General features: G+C 40.4%; 1 protein-coding gene across 19 annotated transcripts in view; it reads right to left on the bottom strand.

Moving 5' to 3' along the window:
• Positions 1 to 273: 273 nt before the first annotated feature.
• TENM2 (teneurin transmembrane protein 2) overlaps positions 274 to 12,386 on the bottom strand; it is a 745,234-nt gene continuing 733,121 nt past the window's right edge. For all 19 annotated transcript variants that reach the window (XM_081184705.1, XM_081184722.1, XM_081184721.1 and 16 more), the window contains 4 exons: positions 10,490 to 10,786; positions 6,972 to 8,586; positions 4,180 to 4,310; positions 274 to 2,214 (listed from right to left, as the gene is read on the bottom strand). In XM_081184705.1, the coding sequence (XP_081040831.1) occupies positions 1,453 to 2,214; positions 4,180 to 4,310; positions 6,972 to 8,586; positions 10,490 to 10,786 (2,805 nt within the window). In that variant the 3' untranslated portion in view covers positions 274 to 1,452. The remainder of the gene's footprint in view (positions 2,215 to 4,179; positions 4,311 to 6,971; positions 8,587 to 10,489; positions 10,787 to 12,386) is intronic.

A 12,386-nucleotide genomic window follows, 5' to 3' on the forward strand; every position in this document is an offset into this window, starting at 1 on the left:
TATAACAGGAGTTTCTTTCTACTGAGTCAATCATACAAAGTCAATGAAGTAGGCAACCATGTACATTAGAACAGTGGAAAGGGCAATTCTCCAAAAGGCCTTATCTGGAAAGGACGGCCGTTAATATATGTATAGCTGTCAAGCTATCTTTACCTCCTCATATACGAGTCTTAAAGCATTACATCTGAAAGAAACATAATGTAATATTTCCCCACTGCTGACTATTATTCTATTCATTTTTCTCAGGACATCTCTAAAACAGAAGACATTACATTCACAGGGGTTTTAGAGACTTTATTTATGTATAAACAATTTAAACACTTTGCCATAAATTATCTTTGCCTGTCTCTATTCTTTGCTTAGCAGCAAATTAAAATTAATATAAAAACTCAATGAACAATTCATACATGTATATTACAAAAAAGTTCTGTACCAAAGTTCTTATTAGACTTGTTTTTATATATTTTTTAATTTCTCCCCCCCGCCCTCGGTGACCATAATGTGATTGTCTCAGTTTCTCGACCAAACAAACACACTAATAATTTTTTCTTTTTTTAAAATCTGAAACAGTGATTGTGCCTTCTGGCTGATGTATGTACAGGGTGATCTGAATTGGTGCCCATTTGCAATAGTGTTAACACAATGCCCACAGCTCTACTAGAACTGATACCAACAAACTACTGAATCTAAACAGACTACACCCTGTAACTGTGTTATACTGTCCACAATGGAATCTTCAAAGACATACAGAGTATGAAATTTATCAGTAGTGATTTATAGCCACCATTTTGAATTGAACTTTACACTCTGCCCTCTTTGAATAAATTAACTTTAGGCCAGACAAAAGCAGGGTTGGAGTGCAAGTGCAGGTTTATATTCCTTAATATACTTCTTTTGCTATTTCCAGTGCTCTGTTGCTCCTGTTCTCATTTCTTCCAGTTGCTACACACAAATCACCCCAGAAGTCATGTATTAAATGCACCTGTATTTTGCTTTTAAATGAAAAAACCTCTTGAATGTTTATCAAACAAGCAGCCTGAAGAATCTTTCCCCATCAGCTGGTCTAGTGGAGGTGGGTGGCCCTCTTGAATATCTTGAAAGTTTGCTCACGTGTGAATGGAGTGAGGTAATATAAGATGAGGCCTTCTCTTTAAATATTTTTTTCTGTTTTGATTTATGTTTTCTTTAGACCCAGAACAAGTGGGTAATATTTATGGGGTACTTTTGAATCTGCACGGTTTAAAGTTTTCAGTCTGGCTTTAGTCCACTTCAGGATGTGGTTTTTAATCACTTGGATAGTAGCATTGAACTCAAAAAATGTGAGCCTTCTTGCCACTTACTATCCCAAAGTAGCTCAGCCAAGTGCCCCCGTTGGTCTTCATCTCCTTAGGAGAGGAGATAACAGTTGTAACTACTGGTTCATCCAGACAAGGATGACAGCAGGTTAATTTGTTACCTCTTTCCCATTTCATTCTGTCTTAAGAACTGGATGTTGCTGCTACTGTCTGCCAGCTCTGGGTACTGCTCCACTGGGAGCACATAGTATCCTTCATAACCTTGAACCCTCCCTGTGCTCAAAAGCTGCTGCTTCTCTCCTTCAGTCCACAGGCGGCTACCCTCTTTGCCATCCCGTGCCTTCTGCTGTTCTTTGGCCCAGGCTGACCCCAAGGCTCGCTGCCGAGCTTGGTCCAGCACTCTTGCCTTCTCTTCATCCAGTGTGTCAGGGGTCAGGCCATAGCGTATGTTAAGGAGCAAGGTGGAGTACTGGAATTCAATATTTGTAAACCTTCGAGTCCTTCCATTGATTAGGAGGGTTGGCTGGGACACCGTAACGTTTACTCCACTGTCCAGCACCTTACGCCCACTGGTCATTGCCAGGGTAACAAGGTCGCCGTCAGATGAGCCAATCTTGACAAAATAATGGGTGTCTTTCCCCTCAATGCTATAGTGCATCTTTTCCAAGTAGTAAGCATTGTTAAGCACTGAGGCGATCTTTCGGCTGTCTTCCGTTGTGACACTTGAAACCCCTGTGGTTACTCTGCCTTCCTTCACAGCAAACATGATGCCCTTGCCAATAATAGGAGTGGTGGTTGCAAACCAGTGACCTGCTTTCTCTCTTATATTGGCATGTAATCTTTTAGATATGACTTGTCCCTCAAGGGCCATGAAAGCTTGGTTGTGTCTCTCTGTCGTCTGCTGGACTCCAGTAATTAACTAGGGGGAAAAAGGACGGAGAAAAGTTACATTATTGTTGAAGCACAAACAGTAAGGGATTATTTAATTCAGGGATAGTGACTCTGTGGATTCCAGATGCAGCTGGACTACATCACCCACGCTGTTCAGAACTGATGGGAGTTGAGGTCCAATAGCATTTAGGAAGCCACCTGTGCTATAATACTCATTGAGAGCCCAATTCACATGAATAATTTCTGTTGCAGATCATTTTACTATGATACTAATCAAGTTATACCTAAACCTCAGGATTTATGCAAGTGCACAGAGATCCTGTGCAATACAATTGTAATGTGTTCTGCACGAGGCAGACTTTAAATATTATTTTGAAACTTTACCTGGCACAGAAAGCAACTGCTCTAACTCTTGTAGGGAGCCAGGCATTAAGAACATATAACATCACTACTATATTAACTGCATTTACTTCCTGTTCAGTTCTGGGCTCAATTTAAAGTGCTGGTGTTTAAAGCCCCAAGCAGTTTGAAGCCACACTATTTTAAGGTCTCACTGTACCCATGCAAACATGCCAAAGCCCTAAGATTGAGATCCTGCTCACCAAGATCTATAAGGGAATTATAAATGGGAAAGAAATTAAAAGTATTAAAATGGGAAAGAAATTAAAAGTATTACTAGGTCTAGCTGGCTACAGATGCCCACTGCCAGGCCAGAAAAAAAGTTAAAGGGAGCCCAGAGTAGGCAGTGGGCCCTGGCAGCTGTCTAAGGTTGCCAGGTGTTGACATCAACCCTGCAGAGACTTACCTGGTGGTAGCACATGGCCACCATGGCTGGAAGCCATTGCTAGTCTTATCCTTTATAAATTTGTCAAACCCATTTTTAAAAGTTATCAAATGAGATTCAAGCCAGTAGTAACCATGCAAAATCTTATGCATTTGTGAACATATTTTACAATGTGGTATCTGAAGTATTTTGCAGAGGAGAGATACCACATCCAATTCTGACATTAACAAAGGCAAAAAAATTAAAATGTTTTTTACTATATTCATGAGAATGAATTAGCCCAAAATTATTCAGACTTTTAAAATCCAAAACATAATTTTACTATTTTAATCCATAATAATAATAATAATTTTTTATTTATATCCCGCCCTCCCCAGCCGAAGCCGGGCTCAGGGAGCTAACAACAATAAAATAATACAACATTCTAAAATCATTTCATTATAAAATTAATTCAAATCAAATTAATGGCAACAATTGGGCTAGAGTTCTGTGAAGATTGCCAAAGGAGGGAGTCAGGCTGTGCTCTGGCCAAAGGCCTGGTGGAACAGCTCTGTCTTGCAGGCCCTGCAGAAAGATGTCAAGTCCCGCAGGGCCCTAGTCTTTTGTGACAGAGCGTTCCATCAGATCGGAACAAAGGGGCATCTGAGATTATTTTTGGATTTGTATCAATAAATAGTTCAACTAATGTTTGCAGCTAAATTTTAGCAAATAATTTGAGGTAATTTTTGAGAGATGATCCCTCTTACATTATGTTTAAGTAAACTGAGAAGCAAAATTTGCAAGTTGTCCACAAATCCAAAACTCTACCAAATAAAATACTAAGGATTTTGGCATTATGTTGACTCAAGCATGCATCTTGACTTTATGCATGACACTTAACCACATATCACAATTTTTAATGCTTATATAAAAGTTGAGCAGAAAGGGTGTATGATATTACAAAATGAACATATGATAAATTATTGTGGGAGTTTTCTATCCATGTTAATCAAGCAGCATTTCAAAGGTAAATCCAGAAAGCTCTGCATGCTGCATTGATGGTAATAATCTGTGTTGACAGCAAACAAATGTGCAGAGTGTGAAATCCAGCTGATTCAGTTTTACTTTACTTTCTCAAGTATGCTTGCTATTCTTAATTTGCAAAATAATGCTAAATGCAACATGAACCAAGGTAAATTTACCATGTGGCGAGAAAGAGCTTTTACTTACCTGTCCCTTTTCACATGCCTGAGACACTGACAGCTCATAAGGAGGTGGAACAAAGTACATTTTTGCTCTTGGGAAGCCAGGTATAATGTTGCTGAGCTGAAAGCCAAACATCACTAACCAGCTTTTCACATCTGAGAATTAAAAGTAAATATGTGTGAGACTTGAAGGTGTGCAGTAAACATCTGTAGCAGTGAATCTGAACTCCTAATTATAAGGCAGGACAAGAGTTTCAAGATTTCTACCCTACTTCTTTCTTTCTTTTTTACTTTGACATTTGGATAACGAAAATTCCCCAGCAAGTGTAAAGGACAGTGTTGTGACATTTGCACTAAAAACAGATTACTGAAAGGGAAGCCCTCTTCTAAATTATATTTAACCCACAGGAATCCTAAGAGCTAGTGTGCTGTAATGATTAGAGTGCTGGACTAAGACCTGGGAGACCAAGGTCCACTTAGCTATAAAGTTAAGTCATCTTGTGCCAGTCACTATTTCTCAGCCTAACATACATTACAGGGTTTTGTGAAAATAAAATGGGGTGAGGTGGGGAACTATATACAGTATACCGCCTTGAGCTCCCTATGAGAAAAGGTAGCACATAAATGCTCTCAGTTCTATTACTACTACCACTACCAATAAATTTTAAAAGAACTTCTGAGCATACCAAATACTTTATAATATCTAATTTTGTGGTTACACATTGAAATGATTATTCCACAAAATGTTCTCAAGTACCGTGACAAATATTTTACCTCAGCTAGTTTCACTATGATGGGAGGATAATGTCAAAACACAACAGTGTCTATCCACCATCATATAAACAGATTCCCCTCCACACCTGCAGCCCCTCCATGTTATCCCCCCAAAAGAGGGTTGGGGAAGCCTCTGGACCAGATGTTGGGGGCATGAGGGCTGCAAAGTACAGAGGAGTCCTGGTATATGAGTGGAAGTCTACCAGGGCATTGTTGGATGTCATCCACTGCCTGTTTCTCAAAGTCCATGTTTTCAGCAAATCATTTAATCCTAGAAGAAATTATGGCCTCAGCTAAAGTATGTCTGCACTTATCTTTGACTACTAACAACAGTTAGTTTAAGTTCTACTAAGTTCTACTAAGAACAGTTGTTTATGGAAAGCTGAAGGGACTGTCAACTTAGAAAGCAGTGTTGGGCAGCTACTTCACCAGGGGTTTAATAAATGTACAATATGACAGGATAACCTATTCCTTCTCTGTATGTGTGAATAATTATTGTTGCAGCTTCAAGCAAATATTGATAGTTCAACTAGTCTGAAAATGAGCCAAGTTCACAGAAACCCTAACAGATGTTACATGGCAATAGGCCCATGGTTTCTTAAAAATAAAATAAAAAGCAGCCTCAGGAGCCTCTAACTTTAAACATAGAACAGTGGATAGTAACAGTCCTTAACTCTTCCCCTTCCAACCATTTCTACACTCAACATGCCCCCTTTTCCACTGTTGCTCCACTTAGAGCTGGGATTTAACATAACACTTTCAGACCACTAATCAGTCCTCTCCCTTCCCCCCTTTCTGCAGCCTTTATAAGAGTATATCACAATGTAGAGTTACCCCAAACGCCAAGGTGACTTTTAAGAAACAATACATGTCCAATGAAATCCTGAATAACCTAATCATATATATTTCCACTTTCTTGAAATATAATTTACTGTTCCTTGAAGTTTTAACCTCCCCTGAAATTATAGTAGCTGCATTTATGGGGAGGGGGTTCTTAGTCATAAAAAAGGCTGTGACTTTAATTATGGCACACTCCATGTTCTATTCTGAAAGATTTTCTCTTGAATAGCTCTTAATTGCCTTTCTTTTAAGAAATAGTTAGCATCTAGTTCAGCACTGTGTGATTCTACTAAGAGGCAAATTAGTACCAGTGGAGTAGAAGTTACAACTTCCACCCAAGCTCAAGGCATGCAGTTTATATTTACTATCTCCAAATGTTTCTTAATAGTTCTCAGCACTTACAGGAGGAAGAATTATTTTAAATGGTAAGGTTTATGCCTGCCCCCCACCCAGTTGGGCTTTAAACTGTAACTCCTACTGGGCTTGATCCTCAATCTTTTTAGGATGATGGCATCATTTTCACTTCCAGGACATTATGAGCCAGATACTATATTTGTTGTTAGGAATGTGGCTTTACTTCTCAGTTCTAGCACTAGTTTATTTAATGGACCTTTGCATGCAACTTTTCTCAAGGCAATGGCTAAAAATGGCTGCATGACTGCAGTGTTTCCATCTGTACAATGAAGCAAGCAGTGGCATTGCATCTGTAAATCAAGGTGAGGTCTGCTTGCAAACTGTCATTAGCACAGTGTCTTACAAAGAGATGAACATGAAGCTCTTGTACGGCATTCAGCATTTTAAATTGGCAAGCTTTCTTCATATGCATGAACTTCAGTGGTTTTGTTTGTTCTCCCAGTCAGCTTAGAAACTTTGGGGATCAAGGTCATAGTACTTAACAAAAGATATGCTGATTTGTTATCATGTGGAGTGATATCAGCTAATTTCAGAGTACCTTAAGGCCACAGAACTGGATAAAGGACTGCATCCCAATTTGAAAAACATGGAGTTGAAGCCATGAGACCCTTTCTCTGTACTGCTGAGTCACAAAGTTTTAAACTGAAAATAAACTTCCAATTTTTTCCAAGCAGAAGGATTCTGAAGTCTTATTTGATACTAAATTATTTGCCCAAATACAAAATCTATCCTATACACGTTCCACAAATCTAACTTCCACAGATTCCTAAACCACAAATTATTTCTCACCTGTCACATAGTTCTTTAAATCCAGTTCATTGCTGAGAGGGTTGTTGCTCTTGAACATATACAAGTTGAATGGGGCAGGTTCCTTACCAATATTTTTCCACATTGTATAGTCGGGAGAGGTCCAGCGTCCAGCCAAAACATCATAATCCCTCTGAGTAAAATGGACCAGTTTTGTTAAGGGATCATACAATCCTCCATGAAATCCAATTACTATCTGGAAGTCAGGATTAGAATCATAGTAGATTTCCCCATATGCCGTGTACTGTAGTTGCTTGATCATGAGGCCATTGATACTGAACACTGCCAGAGGTGTACCTGTGTTATCTGAGGCAACATAGTATTCTTCTCCACTGCTGCTTTCCATTGCAAACAGATGACCTTGCAGATCATAGTAGAGAGAGGTAATTTCTGAATTTGAATGATTATACACATGTGTTATTCTGGTTGGGTTGTGAAGATCAGCATAAAAGTACTGAAGGTGGTGTCCCAAGTTAGTCTTGTAAGAAGCCCGTCTTCCTACTCCATCATAACGGTACTGAATACTCCATCCATTAGCCTTATTGTAAGCTCTTGTTAAGAGCCCTTTGGAATTGTACTCAAATATGTCAGAGCCTCTTTGACACAGAAAGCCATCATCATCGATTTTATACTGCATATCACCTAGGCGTGTAATCCTATCTCTTAGATCATAGCGCAGTGGCATCAATCGTACACTGTTTCCGGGATTCAATAGATGCAAGTTGCCATTTAGATCATAACTATAACGCCAGTTTGGTCTGTCATTGACTGCCACACTTTGGAGTTGCCCATCTCCATCATAATCATAGGTGTATTTAGTTGTGTTGGCATAAGGCCCAAGCTTCAATTCTCTCTTAGTTACCCTCCCCATGCTGTCGTATTGCACTGTCATCCAATACATCAGCGATCGGAACATTTCATACTGAACTTCTTTAATGCGTCCATGTGTATCAAAGTGTTTGCTCAGTGTCATTACAGCTGTAGTGATTATTTGATTTATATCATAATAGATTACCCCAAATTTGCCGAAGTGTTCTACTTTGCCTGAGATTTCATCGTAACGATAAAGGTCAACTGGAAGAGGTATCTCACTTATTATAGGCTTGATGCTAGCAATTCGAAAACTATTATCATGATAGGTATAATCAAACCTCGCATTGACCATACCTTCCTCAGAGAATCTGTAAATCTGTTTGTCAACGAGAGGGCCAATTTTACGATAGCGGATTGTACAAGAAAAGCCTCCACTCTGTAGGTTTACCATCTTGAGAACTCCAGTTGTTTCGTCATATCCAAAAGTCACTGCTGTACTGTCATAAACTATTTCCGACAACTTGGATAATTTCCCATATTTGTAGAAAACCTGCCGACCAGTTCCTAAAAAAGATGTTTTCAAAATCCTTCCATCATCGCTGTAATCAAAAATTACGGAGGCATTACTCTCTGGAGGGTTATAAATATTGCGAATATAGCCGATAGATGTGTGAGTGGACATACTGTGACGAGCAATGCTTGGCATAGTGACAGCATGCAGTCGGTCTGAAGAATCATATTCAAAGATGTACTGCCGCTGACTCTGAAGTAGTAGTACCATAGACTATAAAAAAACATAAAGAATATTAATTATATGATGTTGTACGGTCAAGAGCGTACCAAATAAGGTTTTAGAATTCCAATCCTGAAAACATTAATAAGTTTAAAGAAACACTGAAAATTACCGTATTTTTCGCACCATAGGACGCACTTTTTCCCCTTCAAAAATGAAGGGGGAATGTGTGTGCGTCCTATGGAGCGAAGACAGCATAGCCCCGCAACCCTCTGACCCTATGGCAGGAGCCTCTATAGCCGCGCGCCACCTCTCCAGCTGGGAGAGCGCGCTCGGGGCTAAAGAAGCCCCGCTTACCCTCTCCCAGCTGGAGAGGTGACACGCAGCTATTGTAGCAGCCTCTTTAGCCGCGCTCCATCTCTCCAGCCGGGAGAGCGCGCGCGGGGCTAAAGAAGCCCCCCCGTGACTCTCTCCCGGCTGGAGAGGTGACACGCAGCTATGGCAGGAGCCTTTGCGTTGCTCCCCGACTTGCTCTTTGGGGCTGGTGGTGGGCTTCCCCCCGCCAGCCCCAAAGAGCAGGTCAAAAGGAACCTGAAGCCTGGAGAGTGAGAGGGGTCGGTGCGCACCGACCCCTCTCGCTCTCCAGGCTTCCAAGGTAGCCGCCTGAACGCACCTTAAACGGCACCTTGTTTTAGAGGGGGGAAACAAGAGGGGGGAAATTCTCCCCCTCTCTGCGCAGCGCCTCCTGCCGCTTTGCTGAAGGGGCGCTGGGCAGAGAGGGAGAGAATTTTTTTTCTTGTTCTGCCCCCTCTAAAACAAGGTGCGTCCTATTGTCCGGTGCGTCCTATGGTGCGAAAAATACGGTACTTCTATGTATGTGACAGTTCCACCCACTGCCATTAATATATTTTTAATACATATGCCAAGTAGCTAATAAAAAACGCAATTATCAGATCTAAACTAAAATTGATAACCTAAACTGCATTTTGTCAAATTCTATTCATTTCATGCACTATATTTAAAGAGGGGGAAATGCAATTTTTAAAAAAGTTGCCTCCTTTCTGGATCTTAACATTGTTACTGAAGATATAACAAGGGTGGGATTCAACTAATGAGTCCCATCTGTGGAAGTCCTACACAAGGGTTTCCGCAATGGGGCTTTGCCCCATCCTCCAAACCAAAATTGGCTCAGGTGGGTGTGTGCCAGGTAAATCCTGAAACAGCACACAGAGGAAGGAGGGCAGATTGTTCTGTCTGGCAAGCTGAAATGCTTGCCCTCATGGAACAATTGCCTTAGCGTGATGTTGAATTCCTTCTCAATTAATTAACAAACAGTGGTGGTTTTATTCAGTCTCAAGACCCACTGAAATGCATGGACCAAATTTAGTTATGTCCATTAATTTCAAGGGGTATGCTCTGTCTAAAACTTAGTTGAATACCACCCAATAGTTTTCGTTTCTTTTAAAATTAATGCATAATTTTAAAAAGCTCACCTAGAAAGGTAAACATGGCATAAACAACTAATCTTCCTAGAGTAGGTTAAGAGATAAACTATGTGCTGCCAATCCACCTGGTTTAGTAAGTGATATTAAGCTTACTGTTTTCTTACCAGAAACTGACATTTAGAAGACCTTTCATAACAAAGGTGCATGTATATGTAGTAGTCTTTCCTGCTTTATGGCAGCACCAAAATGCCAAAAGGTTATCAAAGAATTTCTACTAATTAATATATGTTACAATCCTAAACACACTTACCAAGGAGTAAGCCCCAATAGACATAAGGCTGAATACTTCTGCTTATGACTCTGCTGTTAGAAACTCTTTGGCACACACTTTTAACTATTTGTACATCAATGTTTGCAATATATTAGGTGCATGTCTATGTTTAGATATTTCCCACAATAAATGGTATTCCATGTAAGTAATGCTGTTGCTCATGGCAAAAGTTACCTACTTTTTCCAGGTATGTGTAACTCCATACTTTTCCATCAGCAAACATGCGGGAAATAATCCTGCCTTGTTTATCAATATCTGTCCTTTCACTCATGGCACCACGTTGAAGTCCAGCCAGCCGCCCATTGGAGAAATAGGATACATTCACAGCAGCAAGCCCACTGCTGGGTAGCCAGAGAAAAGGGCGTCCCAATTGATCATAAATAATACGCAGTGTAAACTTTCTGTGATCATCATATATTTTCTCTGTACGAATGTTTCTGTCATAATCAATGGAAAGCAAGTTTCTTCCATGGACCTGTTTAAACAAAAGATAATTTTGTTTACTTCAGTAAATAATTTGTCGTTTAGAAATTCAGTGTAAGAACCATGTAGGAGGAGCATTCAGTAAGTTCACTAGTAAATTTCCAAACAGATTTACTTAGAACTTTTAGCTCTAAATGTTTTACATGACAATAAAATAATTGCATCTTTTTGTGGTTGGATGTTGATCTTCTTCTCAAACTAGTTACTTTACTTGCAACAGTTCAATACAGTGGTCTGGAATATTGGACAACTCCTCCGTTGACCCTATAACCAAACAGGTTATCTTACGGTTTTTGTGTGAGGTAAAACTTTGATATTGGAGACTCAGGCAGAAGTTGAACAAATAAGAAAGATTTATTATACAGAACTAAGTTGGAAGAACAAAAGGTGTCAGGAAATAAAGTTCTTTCAGGAAACAGTTAACTTATTAATAATTATACTAAATCTAGTGGATATTAAGGCTTTTAAACAAGGTAGTTAACATATAGTGTTTTTAAACTCCAGTTGCTTCTTTTGAATTATTACTCTCTAGTTAGATGTTACAGGTTTCTAGACTAGATGATAAATTAGCTCATTTCACTTCAGTTCCTTAACTAAGTTGTTGCAGTGTTACAGCTTAATACTTTGGTTTTTAAACAATGTGTACTTTCTGTCAATGTCCCAACCCAACAGTCACACTTCTGAGGTACTTCTAGTAGTATAACAGACCCAGGGGATCACTACACCCCTGTTAACTTGCTTGGGATTCTTCCAGGGACGCGGACTTAGAAAAAATATTGGGGGGGCCCGGGAAAGCTCATGAATAATAAATAAGCTCATGAATATGCAAATAAAGTGGCTCCGGCCCTAAATAGGGCAAGCCACGCCCCCCAGCCAGCCGATTGGCTGGCTGGGAGGTGTGGCCAGTCGGGATTCCCCTGTTCTCGCGGGATTTCCGGCAGTGCCTCCGATTAGGGCGCGCGGCTGGCTGGCTGGCGAAGGAGCAGGTGAGGAGGAGGCAGGGGACGGCGGCGGCGCTCTGCTGGAAGGGCGCCCGCCCGAGATTATTGGGGGGGCTGAGCCCCCCAAAAATTTTTTTTGAGGGGGCTCGAGCCCCCTCAAGCCCCATGGAGTCGGCGCCTATGGATTCTTCTCTATTTAGAAGATCCCTCCCCTCCTGAATGAAGACCCAAGTAGACTGCATCCTCACAACTCTACTTCTCCTCACTCAAACTCGGCCCTCTAGTTAACCCCTGTCTGAATACTCTCACAAGACTGAATATTATACTGAATATTATTCAGTAATATCAGAAATATTAAAAAATGATGCCCAGAGGCATCAGGGGTAAGTGAGCAGGAAAAAGACTACATATATTTCTTATCCAGCAGTGATTTCTCTCCCACCCCCCTTTACCTGGCTAGAAAAAGCAGCCCAAAAGTTTAACCTGAACAGAACTTCAGAGGATGAACCTTTTGCAAGGCTATAGGATAGCCAGGCTCATAGCAGGAGCATACTTTCAGGCAAGCAGATCTGAAAATATTAGCATGAGCCCTAAGTGTTATAAGCAATTTTTACATTTAAGAGTGCTATCTATACAGGTCACGGACTAATA

Source organism: Podarcis bocagei (genome assembly GCF_964188305.1).
Source record: "Podarcis bocagei genome assembly, chromosome: 2".
NCBI lineage: Eukaryota > Metazoa > Chordata > Lepidosauria > Squamata > Lacertidae > Podarcis > Podarcis bocagei.